The 20,288-nt window shown below is 38.9% G+C and overlaps 1 protein-coding gene across 3 annotated transcripts in view; it reads left to right on the top strand.

Annotated features, from left to right (window-relative positions):
* The first annotated feature begins 856 nt into the window (after positions 1-856).
* The window catches only part of LOC110841241 (uncharacterized), a 41,571-nt gene continuing 22,139 nt past the window's right edge, over positions 857-20,288 (top strand). The window contains exons 1-7 of one of the 3 annotated variants that reach the window (XM_022086597.2): positions 857-1,024; positions 1,319-1,521; positions 3,117-3,314; positions 4,878-5,135; positions 6,569-6,689; positions 9,360-9,440; positions 10,021-19,915. In XM_022086597.2, the coding sequence (XP_021942289.1) occupies positions 1,336-1,521; positions 3,117-3,314; positions 4,878-5,135; positions 6,569-6,689; positions 9,360-9,440; positions 10,021-11,369 (2,193 nt within the window). In that variant the 5' untranslated portion in view covers positions 857-1,024; positions 1,319-1,335 and the 3' untranslated portion in view covers positions 11,370-19,915. Of the gene's footprint in view, positions 1,025-1,318; positions 1,522-3,116; positions 3,315-4,877; positions 5,136-6,568; positions 6,690-9,359; positions 9,441-10,020; positions 19,916-20,288 lie in introns of those variants that run through there. The other 2 variants (XM_087351332.1, XM_022086598.2) reach the window with 2 other exon arrangements.

The following is a 20,288-nucleotide window of genomic DNA, read 5'->3' as shown; positions in this document are numbered from 1 at the left end:
TAATGAAATAGGATTTGATGAGGTTTTCATGGCATAGGGTCCAAAGACAGCTACACAGTGCTACAACCCAGAAGACAGCATATCTCAAAATTTAATCAAGATTTGTGAAAACGGTTTTCCAAATGAGGAATTATCTACCACACAACAACCGTAAACATAATGTCTTACCTTACTGAAAGCAAGGGAATGGTACAGTGATTCCGGTTACAGCAACTGCCAGAGGTATTAGAATTCCATGGAACTACTGAAATTGGTGAAAACAGAATTTAAATTTCCTTATAGTCTGTATCAGTTGGTGAAGAATGTTTAATTATAAATGTTTTCTGTTAAGCTCATATCACATTTCTTTACAGTTATATTAAAATATATTCAGGGCTTAATATATTGGAGCAAAAATGTTTATATTGCTTTTTAAGGGTACACTCAAAAAAAGAACCCAACTATCGTTTTTCGAAATTTAATGCCACTGAAACATATTCAACGCACCATGCCAATATATGGTAAATCATACCTATTTATCTAGCATTTCTCTTGTACATGTATCATCCTTACAGGTTAAAACTAATCTCGTCACCCGCATTCAAAAAATGACATTATATCACAAGCTTCTTATGCTCATGCTACCTTATTGACCGCTCAGACTTTATAGAGACTGGCTAATATTAATGATTTTTACAACGTTCTGTGCCCAAATTAATAGTGTATAAAAGGTATTTAAAATTTTTGTGTTTATAAACCTCCTACAGCAATTTTAAATTTTACACTGGCTACAGCTATAAACTTACAACAGAACATGGATTTTACAATTTATAAACATATTATATAGAAGGCTATGACCAAAGTTGGTATAGTCTGTGGCTACGACTGGCAATGCCAATTTTATATTCTTCCAATAGGTAGCAGCATTTTACGATACGTCAATAATAACTGAAAGTGATATCGTTATATGTTTGTTTTAGTGTTTTATATTTTCATATAGCTTATCATTTACCTTAAAGCGGACAGTTAATTACATCTGTAACATGTGAGTAAAAGGTTGCGCATATTTTCATTTTATGTGAGTTTTATAATGCTGCTGTAATAGTTTTTTAGTTTTTTAATGAAAGCGAAGAAAGGTGTGTGAGGTTGCATTTTAGGTTGCGAATCATGTTTGTTTTATATTTTGAATTTTATGAAGCTTGTATATTGAAATTTATTTCAGCTGTGACACAGAACAGGGGAATTCTTTACCTTCTCGTGGTTGTAGACGTAAAGAGAAAATTGCCAACAAATAATTTTATGTTTCCTTCTGATCTTTACTTATCCTGTTGTTTCATAGCTTATCAAACAGAAAAAATGACTGAAGAACAACAGTTTTGTCTACGGTGGAACAACTTCCAGGCAAACATAACATCTCAGTTTGAAGCGCTCAGAGATGAGGAAGATTTTGTGGATGTCACTTTGGCTTGTGATGGTCAGAGATTGAAAGCGCATAAAGTTGTACTCTCTGCTTGCAGTCCATACTTCAAAGAACTATTCAAAGTATGTATATCTTAGTATAGAATGTAGGCTACTGGCATCAGTTGATGCTGGTAGTATGGGACTAAGCAAAAGTTATAAATGTAGCATTTTTTGATAGGCGGATAAATACTTCAGTAGTAAAAAAATGCCTCAGAGGTTCATTGTTCATTTTAACTCCGTAACTACTATCATGAATTCTATTCCTCTTCAGCTCTGTTCATTACATAACATTTATCGAAGATCGTCAAGTTAGTGATTTTTCCAACATGTGCAGGCAGTAGTAATATTCCTTTCTGCCAGGTTTGGTTGATAGAGATCCCAAAAGGGACACAGAGCTACTCCCCCCATGTTGGTGATTTAAGGAAGGGGTGGTTTTGTCAGATTTGTAGGGTGAGTATTTACTAACCACAGCACTTTACTCTAAGAATGATGTTTTGAGAAACATGTTCATCCTCATCCTCAGATGGTTCTTCAAATGTCGGTGTTTTCTCCATTTAATCACCTTACATGGCTGTCGCTTGAGAAGAATTCATTATTGAATTTACAACCTTTCTTGTTTTGAAAAGTACTCACTATGCTGGCATCATAATATTCAACAGCCTTTCCCCTACTCTCAGAACTGTTTTGACTAAGGTGGAAACATTTAAAGTAGCATTAAAAAAGATACCTAAATGCACATATCTTTTATTCTGTACATGAATTTCTGCAGTTTTGAGAGGACTTATAATTCTTGTAGGGATTGTTGTACTGCTGTAACGTTTGATTAAGTGCAATATTTTAGTATTTTCATGCTAAACTTTTATCATTTGTGGAACTTAATAATAGTTTAAATTGTACTCATTGTCTTATTCGATATCCTACAGTCAGTCACACTAACTTTTGTGTCCATGTAAATGTAGGAATGTGATATTGAGATTAAGTTTAAAGAAATGTCCTGTGAAGTTATGAACTGGATTCAAGTGGATCACCTTATAGTTGGATAGGCAGAATCAAGCAGTTGGTTAACTTTGCCTTGCCTCTGAATAGGTGTGTCTCAATATAATTTGAGCACGTTAGCCACTGGATGCAAGGAAGGACTGACTGAGCATGAAACCACCATCCCTAGTTGGATGGAACCTGAGCTTAGGTTCAACCAATTTGTCAAAATAAGAACCATTTATAGGCCATCCCAGTGGTCTGTGGCTGGAATAATAATCAGCTGCTGTCATTAACAAAGCACATAAGAAGTCTGTCAGTGTGGTGACGTCCAGTCACCTAAAGATGGGAGGCAGAGGCTAACCTGAAATATTGTGTGTATTAAGTGTTCCTCAGGAAATGGATAGTACCTGACAAGAGTGGTAACAATTTTGTTGTGGTATTTGTTTTTTTAAATATACCTTGACTAATAGGACATGTGTGACCTCCCGTGGCCAGTCCGTCTCCCTGTTTCTGAAACTGTTTGTGAAATTGAAATTGTTCCAATATGATTGTTAGGACTTCATTTATTATTTCTTGTATGTAACAAATTTTGTACATCATGCAGTCAGGAAACTTCTGACCAGCTGAGTAACTGTGTGTTGTTCATTATGAAATTCTTTAGTTCAGTACTCACGTGTTTGTTACTGAATTTGTTTCAGAGTAACCCATGTAAACATCCAATCTTGTTCCTACGAGACGTGGCATTTCATCACCTGCGTGCACTGGTTGAGTTTATGTATGCGGGTGAGGTGAATGTGGCACAAGCTCAGCTGTCTGCCTTTCTACGAACGGCAGAGTCCCTCCAGATCAGGGGGCTGACAGAATCTCCACAGAGGCATAAGCAAGTTCACATGAAAGTAAGTTGTGTTCTGTAAATAAGCTTATAAGCTGTAAGTTAACATGAATCAGAACTTCGTTATTGTCAGGAGGTTAGAAGGTTGTAGCAGGTTCCAGATATAGTTCAGATGGGGAAGACAGGAAATGCATACACAATGTTGGTGAGGAAAACCTCTTGGAAGACTGAGAAGGAGATGGTAAGATGGTGTTAAGGTGGGGTTTAAGGAGGGAGTTTCTGAGCTTAGGAAGTGGAAGGATGTGCATTAATTTTAACCACGAGGTTCCGCTGCCAGAGTACCAGTAAATTGGAAGCTGCAACAGGCTTGTATGTTTATTGTGTACTGTTTTGTAAAGTAAGATTGAATGTGCTTTATCCTTGTCCTTTCTTATATTTAAATTTGATTTGAATTTTGCTGTAAAGGCATCTGCAGTGTAATGGTTGTTTGTGTTTTGTTTTCTGGAGAGTTTGTGTTTCAGCTGTGAGGTATGTACTGGTTAATCATTACCAAAGTATCACATTCCTGTTAAATTTTAATGACTTTTGACCATAGTTGACTGCCAGCATTAAAAAGTATATATATATGCACATGCGCATGTTTGTGTACGTGTGTCTGGAATTATTTGTAATAACACGTGTAATTTTGTGAAAAATAAGTAAATTTCATAGTGTTATTTTATGCTAAAAAATCCTTTTCAAGAAAGTTTATGGATTATTGATATAAAATGAACCATTCATTAGCATTATGTTAATGTAAATGTAAAACATAATTCTGGAAATGTTTTATTTTCCCTATTAAGACAGAACTTTGACTCAGGATTTTGTCCTTGTTTGATGCATATGAAAACGTATTTATCTACACAGGTCAGCTTTGCACTTTGAGCTTTAAAATGTGGTAATTATTTATTTATTTGTGGCTGGTTACGTGCCATTGCAAGCAGCAGTCGGTGCTTAGCGTGTCGTGCTTTGAGCCGGGTCATTGAACTGGCATGGATTGGTCTTCCTCTTGGATAACAGCTGGATGCAGGCTTAAGTATCCTGGAGGTGTGGGTTGGTGGGAATGATTAATTAGGTTGAGTGCCAAAAGTAATTATCCACGCTTGGGATGGCGTAACTTTGCTGGAGAGCAGAGTTCTTTCCAGGAGTATGTTACAGCCAGGGTAATCAGCAGTCACAGGTAGTATCTAAGACGTGACAACCAGAGACAGCTTGAAATTTTCTGGTTTGTTAGCACTAATTAAAATTGTTGCTGTTAACTGTACTATGCAGTGGTGTAGAAATCAATTAAGTAATTTTGAAGGTCAGTAGCTGCTATGTGAAAGGGCAACTTTGGTGTACCATATTGCAACACTAGATCAGCTGTACTGCCCAGGCAACATTGCAGCATTTCAAAGCACACTCATTAGTAGTTAATACTGGTGGTATTTAATTTTCTCACTGGTATTCAAGATTTTACTGTGGTGAAGAAGTGACCCTGAGAGCTATGATAAGTGAAGTGTAGGTCCTGGTGAGGCTCATGGGATTGCACTAGCATGTAGAGACTCAGACAGAGAATTAAAGTGGACTGAGTGTGCCTGTGTTATAGCAGCAACAGCCAAATCTTCCATCAGAGGTAACGGCATCAGTTGGCCTTGACTCCAGTTCGGCTGCAGAAGATATTGCGTCGTCTCCGGAATGTGCGGGCATTGATGAGGATGAGGATGTTGTGAGTCTTAGTCCTGGTGAGAGGTCATCTCCGAACCCAGCCAAGCGGCAGTGCCTGCAACAGGATAACGGTGATGTGTCACATCAGCGCACATCAGACCTCAGACAGGAACTGGAAACAACGAAAGACATTATAGAGGTCAGCTACACTGTGTAACACATGGCATGAGATATCTGATTTCACACTAAGGCAGATTGCACAGGAGGCTGTAATCCGTATCTGCTAAAGGGATATCTGTCTTGTGAAATGTGTCTGTGGTTGGCCAAATGGGACTACATCATCCCACTGTGTGACATTTTATTAAAAATTGTGTATATTTACAATAACAGCATCTTTTGTGTTTAAAATGCTTCTGTATGCATTTTATGTTATCAGACATTCATTTGTAATTAAATCATCCACTGTAAAGGGTGGGCTTTTGTATAAATATTTCCCTGAAATTTTCCAAAATTTTGGAATCTTTAAAATAGTTCTCCCAAGAAGCTGTTCTTTCTTTGTCTCACACAATGCCAGAATCAGACAGAAAAATCTAAACACTGCACAAATTCCCCTGCTTATTTCTCCACCTTTTAATAAAATTCAGACTTCCTTATCCTTGTTATTTATCAAGATATTAGTGTACCGGTCGTGCAACTTTATAGAAACTCAGAGGAATGAGCTTTAATCTCCTGATCCACTTAAAATATCCATGAGCTTAGGAGGTTGTAATAGTTTTATTGGAGGAAATCCAACCTCCCTGAGGAGTTGCATGTGTTATATAATAAAAAGATGTATTACATTGCAAAATTGTGGAAGATGGCACATTTCTCTGCTGTTTGCTTTCATACATTTCAGTCGGGCCACTTGCCACCCCTGACTAATTGCCACCCCATTGTAGCCTGAGTTTGTATCCGCAGAAATGCTCTAGCATTTATTTATGATTATGTCTCTCACTGGATCATACTCCCTGGCCTAAAATTAGAAGTTTTATCTCTTCTTGTATGTTTGTCTAGTTTCTCAGCAGTTGAAACGTGCAATTGAATCTTTAATCTCTTTTTCAGAATTTCAAAGAAAGAAAGAAAAAACAGAGAAGAATGTGAACTAAACTGCCCGTCTGATTGTTTTGTAACTTCAGTATACAGGAAAATTGATTCTTCCTTAATATCCAGCATTTTATTCAGAGATGCTGAGTTAGAAATTGCAATGAATGAACTACAATTTATCTGCAATCTAATGTCAACTTAATCTGGTGATGAGGTTGAGCATATTTAAAGTCCCATATGCCATGTGATAGATCTGGTAGACTTTATTTACGTTATTAGTGTTCCTCTTACAGCATGTCTTATATTGTTTAAATTGACTTGTTGATAATTTGTGAAACCTGGGTTTTGGGATGACTAAACGATGCCTGAAAGAGATGAATTGAATTCTTTTTACATGGGGAATGAGAGGTGTCATTTTTAGATTCTTCCATAAATCTGGGTAGTCTGGAGATTCTAGCAGAATATTCTTACTGCCAAGTTTATTGTTTCCCTTAATTTCATATTGATTTAGTTAACGGTTAATTTCACTCGTGATGTCGTATGATGCAGCCGAAGCTGGAGCTACCAGACTACGCTAGTGATGGGGAGAGCAAGACAGGCACGACGACATTCCTCGGACTAGAATCCAACTCTGTTGATGTCAATGCGTCATTTGCAGCAGCATTACAGGGTAAGTTGTGGTAATTTCACTGTTCTCTTGGATGACAGGAAGGAACTCTAATTTACCGTGAAAACCTCAAGTCCTATACAGATGAGTTGTGATATCTGCTTCTTCATATTCTTAAGATTCAATTCCCCATCTGTGAAATGTTTTGATGTGGCGTTCTAGGAATTTACATTCTAGGACTTTAAACATGTCTAGAGACCAAGCCTGTTTCTGTAGCAGTAATGTTCTAGACTTGTATGTTCAGGTTTGCAGTTTATTTTGGTTTTCTTCAGTTTCTCCAAGCATATGCTGGTCTGATGCTTTGAAATAAACCGTGACAGCGTTCTCTCACATTCTTATGTACTGACTACCCTTTCCATTTTCACATCTCATTAGATGCTATGAAACTTCTGCAGTTGAAGCATCATCATTAAAGGACTTAATGCCTCAGCCAAGCATGGGTTGCACCAACTCATTTTTTTTTTGGGTGTTTGTGAAACGTGGTCTACTTTGAGGGGAAAACAAAACTGTGGGATTTGAAGTTTTCACAGGAGTGTGAGGTTAGGTTATAGTCTTCTGGGATGTTTCACCATATTACCTTCTGGTTGTATGCTAGCATTTCAGAGGGACCTACTACCTCCATTTCCAGGATGAACACTGAAGATGGAGACAACATCTTCCTCTGAAATGTTGGTATGTGATCAGAAGACTGCACGGTACAACAGCCCGGAAGACCACAGTCTAAAATAAGTTACAAATGCTTGAAATAAAACCAAGGTACAAAGAGGATGAAGTAAGCAAGCAGTGTAGGACCGTTGCCTAGTGTTACTAGGACAATAAATGTAGGAGCGTTGAGAGGCTAGACTTGTGGCTGGATTGGGGAAAGCAAGAAATGCATACAGAAATTTGGTATGGAAAAATTGAAATTAAATTCTGATCGTGTCACCTGTGGTAGCAAGAAATGAAAACAATTCTGCAGTGGTGCCTATGGTGGAGTCTGCGTTTGGCAAGAGTGTAGAATCAGGCAGTTGGTTCTGTATTGATGATTTTGGCAAGAATATGGCCTCAGTTGCTGTGAAGATGTGTTCACATTTAATTTAGTTGGGAAGAAGTTTTATAAATCTTGTACTTTCATTGAAGTTTGCAAATATAATGCTGCAATAAACTGTGTTACTATTCAGCTGAAAATAAATTCATTCCCATCAACTTTGACACATCATATTCTATTATTTACATATTAATCATTTAAAAATACTATTAAAATACAGTTTTATTCATATATTAACAGATTCAAATACCAGAACATGGCTATATAGGTCTGTAAAAACTAATTGCGCTGTTATCTGTCTTCGACTTTTGATAATTTGACCATATCTATAGAACAGCTGGGAATTGCTTATAGCATGTACGCTGTCTGGTACACTGGAGGCTCAAGAAGTTGCAGAAGAGAAGACTGCAGAGCCACAAATTGGGACACCCCTGTCAGAATGATTTGGCACTGCTTACAAAGCAGTGTCCCGGTTTCTGCCTCCGGATTATTCCCTGAGCTTTCTGATTCAGGTGCTGTCACTAGTTGCGGGGAAATTTAACATTACTAAAAAGAAGGCACCTGTCTGTATTTTTCTAGAAGAATATGTGAAATGATATGCCTCTGAAGAACCAGTGCCATCAACCTGTGTGGCCTTTGAAATTACCTTTATGTCTCCTGCATCTGCAGAATGACGCAGTATCTGATAAGTGAAAACAGTTTTTCCTATTCAATGTGATTGTCATTGCATTCTGCTATCATTTATTACAAATGTACCGTACTATATTTCATCCTACTTGTGAATTAAAAACCGTATCAAGAGCTTGTTGAGTAAGTATATATCATTTATAATTTACTGTTCTAAGTTCTGAACTGGAGGTACACAACATTTTGGAGTGCATCATGTTCATAATTATTATTCTTGTTTTGCACACTTCATCATTGTGTCCTGGAATTTGCTTTGTGAGATCTGACGTTCTCACAGGGGTGAAGATTTCAGTTTTAAGGGAAGATTCTGAACCTTTGTAGTTACTTCACGTTATTCATGTAGAAACCTCTTATCCATTGCTGGAATAAAACATTCCGTTGTTCTCTTATATGCTTCAAATGTTAGAATGTTTGAGATTTGAGGTTCTTGCAGTGGTGAAGATGTTGATGTTGCTCTTGTAGGTTGTCGTACCACGTGGACTTGTATAGGTCGCGTGAAAAGTGCTGTCACTTCCGCAAAGGACTGATTTTGGTCGTATGAGATGGACTAGTCCGAAGTGCATGCTAGAGGGGTGTCAGCTTCAGTTGGTTTGTAGCTCTAGCTGTGTTTAGATCGGTGTGTCACCGTAGCTAAGGCTGTGCAACCCCCACTACAACTGAACTCCCCCTCTCTCAGCTTACACATCGTGCATTTAGGTGTCACCACTACTCGCGCGACCTGTAGGTAGACACACATTCCCTTTGTTGGTATGAACCTAGAACTCAACACTTCACTGCAACCAAGACGATCGATACTGACATAGAATTTGCTTGTTCAGCTCATATTGCAAATGTAATGTAGGGAAACATGAATTTCAGCAAAATTCTTGAAGAGAATTATGTGGCATGCGACTGTATCACATGTGAATAACCTCGATTATTTCTTAATTTGTTTTCCTGTAATTGGATATGCATTTTAGGAGGAGGAATGGACATCCTACCTGGACCTTCAGGGCAGAGCTTCCTGGGAGAATCATCAGGAAATCTGGATTCTGGGCAAGGTAAGATACTCTTGTGTTAAGTTTGGCAGACTGACGGTGGGGTCCTGGTGGGGTGCAGTTTGTGAACGGTGGTCTGAACGGGTGGGAAAGTCTGTGCACCAGATATTTTAATGGTGCTTATGTGACAATGAATGTATCCATAAACATTCTGAAGCATTGCTTCTTTGATATCTGGTTTGGCTATTGGCTTTTACTGCTGTTGGAACAGAAATTAGTTGCATAGTTGTCTGTTTCACAAGTTTGCAGTTGTTACGAGATATTTCCATTTTGGTTTTAGTAGATGAACTGCCCAGCTCCTGTGCACAGCCTTTCTGATTTTCTTTGGCACAGTGATACACAGTTGTTACAGTTTATGATGTCTGTATTCACATGGGACTCAGACTTCTTGTGGTACAGGACTGAGGTCAATGTGACCTGAAGTTGCAAAACTGTGCTAGTGTATTTCACTGGGACTGGAAGGAAGGAAACTATTTAATCATGATACAGATCATATTTATTGACTTTGAAAAGAATAGAGTCAGAACTCTAAATCCACTCAGTTAAGGAAGCACATCGCGTTATTCTTTGTTACTTGTTACAGTGGACCATCGCAAACTGCACTCGCTGGACCCGCGCCCCTGCCCAATCTGCAACCGCATGTACAGTAACCTGTCGAACCTCCGTCAGCACGTTCGCCTGATCCACAACCCCCAAACTGTGGCTTGTCCGCTCTGCAGCAAGCCATTCAAGACCAAGCTCTATCTTAAGCGTCACCTCATGAGCTTCCATGAACTACTCTGTGGTAATCCAGTTCCTAGTGGAGTTCAAGGAGGTTCTAAACAAGGTGGCGAATTCTATCCTCCACCGCCTCAAGTATTCCTGGGCCCTAGTCCTGTGGGTGAGGAGGAAGAAGGCAAGAGAAGTTCTGAGGGTGTGTCAAAGGGCAAAGAGCAACAAAATCTTCTTGAGATATTCCATGTTTCACGAGCTAATATGTTGCACACATCTCTGCCACAGTCTTGCAATGACGAAAAATCCGGATCTCACGCAGGAAAGACTAAGGAGCCAGAGGTGTTCCGTCACAGAAGTGTACACAGTGTAACAAGTCATGAAGACAAGCCAAATTTCCATGCCCCAGTCAAAGGCAAACAGAGTAACACAAATAAGGACTTGTTTCAGATGCCACGTATTTTCCACAGCATTATTACATCTGCACCGTCTCAACAAAATATTGAAGATAAAAGTATTTTTGTGAACTCTGGAAGCACTTCTCAACATTCCAAGACAAAAGAGTGTCCACTTGCAGTTCGAAGTTTCCATAGTGATGAAGACAAAGGTGGATTTCTCTTAAAGAGTAAAGATATACAACAAGGACAAAATCCTGATTTCTTCCAATCCCCTGGAGGTTTTCCAAGTGCCTCACAAGCACAAACTGCTATTGAAGAAAAAGTTGGTAGTTTTCACACCCCATCCTCTGTTCATACAAAGAATAAAGATCTTACCCATCAAGATTTGTATCATATAGGTCGAAGTTTCAGTAATAATAATGAGGACAGACTTATTTACAATAGCACATCTGGTGATAAAGAAATCCCAGTTTCTTCATATCTGTCTCATAACCATAAAGAGGATCAGGTTTTTATGAGCTCTTCTCAGACTCGAACCCAGGATAAGATAGTTAACAGTGGTGATTATTGTTCTCCCAAGAATGAAGAAAACTCATCAGCATGTGCTAATTTTATGGATGCCCTGTCTCTCGCAAGTAATGACAGTACAAGATTGGCGCTCCTGTCGGTATCTGCTGGCGAAGGGTTGCCGTTCCTCAATCAGCATTCTGGTGGCAGCCAAGATACGCTGCCTTTCCTTAACAAATCGTATTCACACGCCAAACGTGGGCAGCCTGAGTCATCGATGGCAACTGAGACCTTAAATCACAAACCAAACAATTAGAATAGCCAAATTTTGATTCCTTTTAATCCCTCGTTACCACCAAGTACACCATCATAAAGACGAATGAACAGAGAGGAATGCCATTAGAGGCAGTGGCTACTACTGACACGCAGACAACAAGAGCTCGTATTCCTTACAGATTTACTAACCCTTTCAGAGAGGTGAATGTTTCTCTTGGTATTAGAAAGCTCTGTTTTATTCGTTCATGTGCAGTTTTATCCACATGCTTTTTGTGTCACTGATTTATTGTGCAGTTACAACCAGTTATACTGTAAGACACAACCACTTTGAGGGCATTGAACGCGGCACTGTGCTCATGCAGTGCTGCTACTAGTCGCACAGCTGCCTGTATGACTGTTCACTATTCTTCCACCGGTTGGGTATCCTTCGCTTATACTGCAATTTCAACACGGGCTTTGAACCACAGATTCAGCGTCTGTTTGCTTTAACACTCCGTACTCTGCCGCATCTTACTTTAACACTTGCCTGTGATTTCAGCACTCCTGATTGTCATAGGAGTTCATGTTTATGTAAGAATTTGGACCACAATACATGTTTTGGGAAATATCTCTTGCTATAGTGTTCGGTACTGGCACAGCACGCAAAGACATATCTGGAAGGTACGAGCGATTATGTGCGTGCGCGATTGTTCAGTCGTGATGTTACCACAAGTAGTTAATACAGGAGGCTGAGAGTGGTCAGGTGGCCAGCATTCACAGTAGTCCGATCTCGTGACATTGTGTTATTCGTGGTGGAAATGGGTGAATAAGTTGTCTAGTTAAGGTTCACATCGAAATGGCAGACTGCAACTAGCTAAGCCAAATACCTTTTTACCTCTTTTTCTTTTGAATTACGGTCTACTTCTTTACAGTTCAAGGTTTTTGTGCCTGTTTATAAGTGTGTGGTGTGGCTTGCACAAGTAATGTGACACATCCCAACAAGATTCCACTTCTTGCCACAATTTTTTTAAATGGCTGTGATGAACCAAAGCAGTGGCGTGTCAGATTCTGTCTAGGAGCTTGTTCAGAGTTCTTAGCGTAGGTGGTAGGTAGGCCTTGTCTGTCAGCACCAAACTAGAAATCCACTGGAATCAGGTCTGGAGACTTGGGTAGCCAACGTCGAGTCCATTATTGTGGAAAGGTTTAATCGAGGAACTACTTCATATTCCTGTGCTAGTGCGGTGGGCCCCATCTTGGTGAAAAATCTCACTGTTGGCATCCTTCTGGGAAACAAGGAAATATGCCGGTAGGTCGAGTTGGGAGGGACCGCATGTGGTATATTTGGCGAAGAAAAATGGTCTGTAACCGTGTGCTTGTTTGACAGCGTGAAACACGGTTTCCAACATTCCACAGAATGTGGTGTATGTTTTTGGAACCCCAGATGTTGAGGTTATGATGGCTGACTAACCAGAAACATGAAATGTCACCTTGTCACTTGGAACAGTCTTGTTCTCATGCTGATTTTCTTTATCACTTCCTGCATTGTCATGGTGGCACCTTTTATTTGACAGAAAATCATGACAAGTTACTGACTGTAATGAAGTTGTATAATTAAATATTATAAATCCTGTATAGTGACCTACACATTTAGGCTGTACTACCATCGTAGTCTGTCAACAACATTGAATGATGTGTTGTGTTATGTTCTGGATTGACAGGTTGATCGTCAGTATCCAGAGTTTGAATTTTTTCCATGGGAGTCATAGTCTTTTATAATTTACAAATTAAATTTCATTTCACCTTCATTGGAAAACATTTAGAGATTGTTTAGTGCAGTTTGTATTGCTACATAAATAATTCTGCAGGAAATCATGATATGCAGAAATAACATCCAGAAGTGTACTGAAATTTTATGCAGGTTAAAGATCAAGTACGTTCAAATCATCAGAAAGTATCATGAATGCCATTAAAAAAAGTGTGCAATGTAGTCTTAGAATGGTTTCGTTGAAGTTAATTGAAGTGATTCCCCCCTCAGTGTAGAATTCTCTTTTTGTGCTGTAAGACAAGCTTGAAGTAGGTGTAGTTTTTCTTCGTAAGTTCAATTCTTTTCGTAGTTTAGATGCGTCATGTTTGTGTTGAAATTCAGTATATATTTATTTATTATTTCAGTCTATACACAAACTTAATTTTTAAAATGTTGTTGTTAAAATTAAAAAGTCATGGATAGTCATCATCCGATCACAGACGCAGACACACCACACATCACAACTCTTGAATAATGAACAACTGACCAAAAATATGCAAAACACTACGAAGATCAAAAGGAATACCTACAAAAAGAAATCTACAAAACAAATAAATCAATAAAAGCTTGCATTAATAAATATATATTAGTTTTAAAGATGAAAATAACAATAAAAACCTGAGGATGATGCAATAGCATCGAAACATGTCGTAAAATAATAAACGCTGAAATGTAACGTCGTAATAACGATGAAAAGCGCTAAATTTTAATTTTAATTTTAACAACAACATTTTAAAAAATTAAGTTTGTGTATAGACTGAAATAATAAATAAATATATACTGAAGTTCAATTCTTGTATATGCTTATTCATTTATCAGCTGATTGATTTATTACCTTGATGATGTTTTCTGAACTCCTTATGGCATATTGAAATTCTTCACTCTGCAATGCTTTGTATGACATTTATAGAATGTTAAAGAACTTAATCTTCCGGATTCTTCAGTACATCTTGGATCCACTTTTACATAATGGCACCACTTGTCATCTCCTCCATTTTCAGATCTTCTACCGCTGTCTTCAGAGACTGCTAGGTCCACTAATTCCCTTAGGTCTATAAATGCCTGTGGAATTTTACTGTAGCAGCTTTTAAATTTATTCACTCGTGATGCTTCATTTTACAAAAGTCTTAACAAAATTTAGACTATTTTTTGCCAGAGAATCATTTGCATTAGGACTTTTAAATTCAATTTTTTTGGGTGCAGGAAAGAGGCAAACATGCTGAGATCTCTGACCGAATGAACACTTCCTGTCTTGTGATGAGTTGAAGTTGATCCTTTAGCATCCACATCTAATAGCATCTGTGATTTGATGGCATTCTAGAATGCTGTAGGGCGTTCAACGTTCTGTCATACGAAGCTTTGTAGAAGTTAGTTTTCACAGGAAGAGAGATGCCCAGTGTCCATTGCAGTACACTAAAAACTTTGTAATAACAGTGGTAGTTCACAAAAGTTTTATTTGGTCGACCAACATCTAAACATCATTCGTTGTAATTCAGATCTGGCAAAAATGTCTTTCTTAATTTCAAATAAAATTGGAGGGTACAATTTAAATTCGGCGGAGGTGAATCTGTCAGGTATAATAATCATTACTACTCGAGGATGCCGTGGTGTAGTTCTGGTTTGCATTCCTAACCACATTTTGCCGTATACGTATCGAAGCATTTTCAAGATTGAATCGTGTGGCTTCCCTTTGTATAAACCTGCAAAGTATGCAACTTTGGTAGGCAGAATATTGAAAATCATTAGCAGTTTTGTTTCTAGTCCCATCTTCAGACTGATCTGAGTTAGAATTCCTCATTATTTCATATTAATTCAGGTACCTGTTTGTCATCAGAGTTCCTAGTTTCTGGTCTCGTACGGTAATCATTGCTTGCACTTAGACCTGGTCTATCCATCTTATATTAATTGTGCTAAGTGACTTTGTAATTGTTTAGTTTAATCATTCACTCATCTGAATGATCGACATCTACAGTGCGTCCCAAAAAGATGCTGACATATGTAATGGTTGTGTGTATACATCTTTTTGGGACGCGCCGTCTATTTGAACTGGGTTACTGTGACATGTATCATTGCGTTAGTTACCCTTGAACATGGAAGACAAAAGACCTGATCCATATGAAAAGGAGTTGTGTCTCAAGTCAATGTGATGCTGTAACTTCATAGTGATATGAATTAGATGCCTCTAACTGTATCAGCGAATACTGTCAGCATTCAGCTGTTGAACACTAACATTTTGTGACATTATTGCAGTTATTCTTGCGAGGTTCTTTTTTATAGTTGAGGTTATCGTATTCATGAAATTTGTGGTGAGACGGACAGCCGGCTCAGAGTGCGAGTTCGCGTTATATAGAGAATATATAAACATGTTAGAAAGTAGGACTGGATATCTTAAAGAGACATTTGAAGGTTATATTGGTAATATACCAATTTCAGACCGTGTTGTACGAAATGTTATGGATCGAATTTCAATATTGGCTGATTAGAGGCCAGGCAGGGTTGAAACTATTGAAATAGCACTGAGCCTCGAGTGCTTCATTGTCACTTTTGTTGTATTTGACATAATTCTTCTGAGTGTGCAGCAGAGTGTACTGTAGTTAATGTCATGAACTGGAGTGTCATGTGTCGTGTTTGTCATCATAGTTGTAGTCGTAATTGGAGAGTCTTTATTAAAAATGTTATGGTTAACCAGTTTAGTGAATCTCAACCCATTGGCAGATTTTCACATCTGTCTGATGTCCACCCTTTAATAGCTGTAAAAAAAGTTGTCAGAAATAAGTTGAAACGATTGATCATTCGGCAAAGTATGTGGAAGTGTTTTCGTAGACTCGAGCATTTGTGTTGAAAGCTTTGAATTAATGTTTAAATAGTTATTTTGAGTAGACCAAATAAAGTAATATGCCAAGGGGTTAAGAGTTGTCATCAAACCAATACAGTGAAATCTCTGTGTAAGAAGAGTTTTAAAATAAATAAACTTCATAGGTAGTCAGTCAGGGAACTCCCTGTTTTGCAAGCCGTCCCGCTAATATTCTTTCTTGACCTCAGCACTGGATGGGGGTGAGTGGTCAGCATCATGACCTGGTTGCGCTTTACTCCCGCGAAGGGACCCCGGTACCCATCGGATAGGAGGCTTGGTGGGCCCCAGAGCTTGTCTGGACGCAGAGGCTAGAGGAAAAATCCTCTGCCCCCGTTTCGGATTGACCCCCGGTCATCCGGTCTGCAGCCAGTCGCAATACTGACTGAGCTATGCTGGCTTCTTACCAGACAAATTTTAAATTTCAGTACTGGGGGAAGAAAATGCAGCTTTGAATTTGAGCTTCAAATAGGAAGTACTTTAATATTCAGACTTTGATTTCATCTTCAGAATGCATCCTGCAAATTATAGATGATTTGAGTTCATTCCCCCAACAGGAATATGTGGATTTTTCACTTTGCCAAATTTTCTCGGACTGTTCCAGCATCTGTACTGTAGTTACTGACTCTATGATGTAGGATGTCACTTGTATGGTCAAAGAATTCCCCATCGCATGGAGCTTACGTTCAAACGAGCCTGACTCTAGTCCCTATTCTGAGCCAGTTCAATATACTCCCCACCCTCACATCATATTTGTTATACATTTTTCATCTTCCTAATGGCTGGAACAGCGATCCTAACAATCTCGTCTTTAACTGTAATCATACTCCGGTACTGTAGTAGTGGAGGGCCAAATAATCAAGACATTGTGTTATGCCGTGCAGACTTCAATGTAATTGCACTTGGCGATGATAAAATTGGCAATAGAGTTGTAATAGTGTCTCATAATTAACCGATGGGATCCATTGTGTAGGAGTCAAGATGGCTGCCTCTAGCACAAGGTGCAGTAACCTCCTCCTCCATTTCCATTTTTAAGCCCATGGCTGGACCATTACACCTTACATTTCCTAGGTCTGTCTGAATCTGTTGCTAAATAGATTTCACTGTATTGAGTTTTGCACTGGTATTTTTAACGCACGAATTAAGTATATTTCAGAACACTTTGAACTTTTGTAATTGGAAAATGCAGGTAGTTATAATTTTTGAATTGTTCATCTCACTGAAGCAATGTTTATTTATTATAGTGTGATCAGCGTAGGTTTTGTAAATAATATTTTATATTAATTTTTATAAAACCATATCAAACCTCAGGTGAGACCATTAAACCAGGGTTTCCTACAGTTTTGTTTCAGCGGTACGGATTGCCAAAATCACGTTCTTGGTAATTAAAATATTCATCGGCTTTGTTAACAAAATTATATTAGTGCATTATTTCCAGTCAGAGGTCAGAAACATCTCTTGACACTTTTCGGAACTCTTCTTATTTTTGGGTGTGACCACGGAGGTTTCCATTTTGTCATCACGCGGAATGAAAGTAGAATACCTCCCCTGTAACCATCCTGCCACCTGGATGAAGCGCAGTTTTGTTTTAATTGGGGCTTTGTGGTGGTCGTGGTTTTATAAAGTGCATTCATTCCCAGATGATGAAGCGTTATTTCAGCTGGGGCCGTACACTTGCACAAGATATGTGGGGCAGTGCTCGTTTTTTAATGGAAATTCATGCAAGTGGGGCTGTTTGCCAGTCCCAGTTTCAATAGGCGTCTCTTTAAGTGACAAGTGTTTTTTCAGTAGTCCTGACATCGATTCCTACTCATTCTTCTCATTATATTCTTGAATGCGACCCTTCATAAGTTTTCATCCAGGTGTGAACTGCCATTATTCCCACTGTTTTCTGTTCATCCAGTCCCTGGCAGCCTACAAAGCCAGTTCTAATCCTGTGAATGGATGTTCAAATCTCTCTGTGCCTGGAAATGTTATTCCTTTCAATTACCCTGTCTCCTGCTAGCCACGTCATTTGTACCATGTTATGTTACGCGAATTTAATTTGGGAATGTTGGCAGTCCCAGACTGACTTAAAGTTCGTCCGCTAATTGCTAACTGCAGCCATGAGTGTGCGCCTTCTATGTATCCATTTTTAAACTTTTGAACCAGTTGAATGATTTTTACGAAAGTTTTTACGAGTGTTATGCCAGTGGAGGCCGCTCTGTCGTCATTTTTTATTTCGTGTAGGTTTTGCTGAAATCATGGCTGGCATCCAAATTTTTTGAGGTCGGAGAAATATTACTGCTCCCTAATACAGTATAGGATCGTGAAATTGTATATCGTATGCAGTTTTTGTTGAGGCAACTTTTATCTAGAATATGAAACAAGATGACAGCCTCGCAAAAATGTCCCTGGCGTTCAGTTTGACAGAGATGGGTAATGAACTGCTGTAGCTAGGAATTTTAAGTTCCGTATGGTAATAGATCAAAGACGCAGCTGTGAAATATTGATTTATAAGTCAATGACTACAAACATGCAGATAAATTCATTTCAAAAATTAATACTAATTACAGACTCAAATGATAGTGATGATGTGTGAGATTGACATTTGCAAGCAATAACAGGAATATTTAACTTCGGTAGGATTCAGTCTTAAGCCCTTCTGTGCGCAAACCCTGAACATTTCAGAGAACCTTCAAGGTGGAGAGATGACAGCATCTTAGGACCAGTATTTGGTAGTTCTGCTTTCAGTTTTGCTGTGGTTCTTTGCACATGCGTAGGTTCGTTGCCCACTTGAGAAGAGTGACTGAAGCCTTGGTTTATGGTCTCACATCAGAACGGATAAAGGAAGGCGGGACTCACAGAAAACTGATGGTCGAAGCCTTCCATTATCCCCTGCAGCAGATAGACACGCAAATGTAAATCTCAGGTTCCTTGTTGTCTCCGGCGATGTCTTGTTTCTAAGCGGGTAAGTTGCGGTGGGACTGGGTGGCAGGTGCTCCTGCCATACAACAAAGCTAACAGCACTTTTTGTAACGCCCTGTAGCAATTACCGCTTTATCGAACACCACACGTTTTGCTACTGGTTTCAACGTTCAGGCAGTCATGACACTTAGTTCCTCTCTAAATTTGGCTGTTATGTTGAGACCGGCGCCATCCAGTTCATTCATGGGCTGCCTGAATTTGTCATTGCAAATCTTTATAGAAGAGGCAATTGGTCAGTTTTAAAGCTTTATATCCACTGCTAAGATGGCTGTGATAATACTTACACTTTTAAACAAGACGTCTCCCCACTGTTCACTTAGAGTCTCTGTCATGTCACTGGATTTCTACAGATATGTACTCGTGCAGTGCATAAGATTTTGTTGATATCTGTTTGCTGGAAAAGGGAATGTGTATTCTTTATAAAAATTAATCCTGTTACATTGTAGCTGAATAGTTGCTTTCGTAGCGTGTACATAAAGACTGGAAAGTTTTGTACAGTGTGTTCACTGATAAAGTCACTTCCCAGTTCCCAGCTGGAATTGCAAGACTTGGCCGCCAAATGCTAAAAGGATTTCCCAATATAAGTCGAGTATTGCTCTATAAAATAATAAAATCAACTTTCCTACGTTGTAATTCCTGCTAGAATCCAGGAAGTGACTTACCACTGAGCGCACTGTATTTTGTGTTTTCAATAGTTTGACTGTGTTTCGTCAGTTTGGCACCTGGGCGCTGCCTCTGCTCAGACGCCGATTGTCGGAGGCAGCTCTTTCGTGGAAGAATACTTTCTTTTTCGATGTAATTATCTAACACAAATGGATTGCTTGTTCATTAGAATGTGCACTTTACTTACTTCAGGTTTACAGATTGAGATGAGTTTATTGTATATCTGTGTAACAAGTGTTAATGGAATATTTATATTTTCTGCTGACGATCAATATTGTACGACTTACGTGTTGTTGAATTACTTACCACAGTGGTAACCCCATCAAGTTGTGTCTTAGTTACTCAGCTGCCTTCTGTGGAGCAAAAAGATCCGTCACTTTATTCCCAGAGTCCGTTCACGAGACCTCGTTCTGAACCACTTGAATTCCATCTACATCCTCGTGCTGTGTTTTACTGTAAATCTCCCATTTACCGTAATGAGGTGCAGAATTTGAGCAGCTGGGCACATTCTTGAGGCAGTTGTTTTATTCCAAATATGCCATGAACAAGCCCCTCTCTCGTAAGTCGTATCTCCAGTTTGCTCAGGTTTCTGTCTGATTCAAGTGAACATAAAAGCGAGAGGGTTATGCCATGAGACGGAGTGTTTGCAGTGGTCCATTTAGTCTTAATCAGCCCAGTGCATCCTCGTAGCAAAC

This window comes from Zootermopsis nevadensis, unplaced genomic scaffold (assembly GCF_977971745.1).
Source record: "Zootermopsis nevadensis isolate Lab colony 2312 unplaced genomic scaffold, Znev_1.0 Znev_ptg000019l, whole genome shotgun sequence".
NCBI classification, from domain to species: Eukaryota; Metazoa; Arthropoda; class Insecta; order Blattodea; family Termopsidae; genus Zootermopsis; species Zootermopsis nevadensis.
The sequence above is the reverse complement of the archived record's forward strand: the minus strand, read 5'-3'. Positions and strand labels throughout refer to the sequence as shown.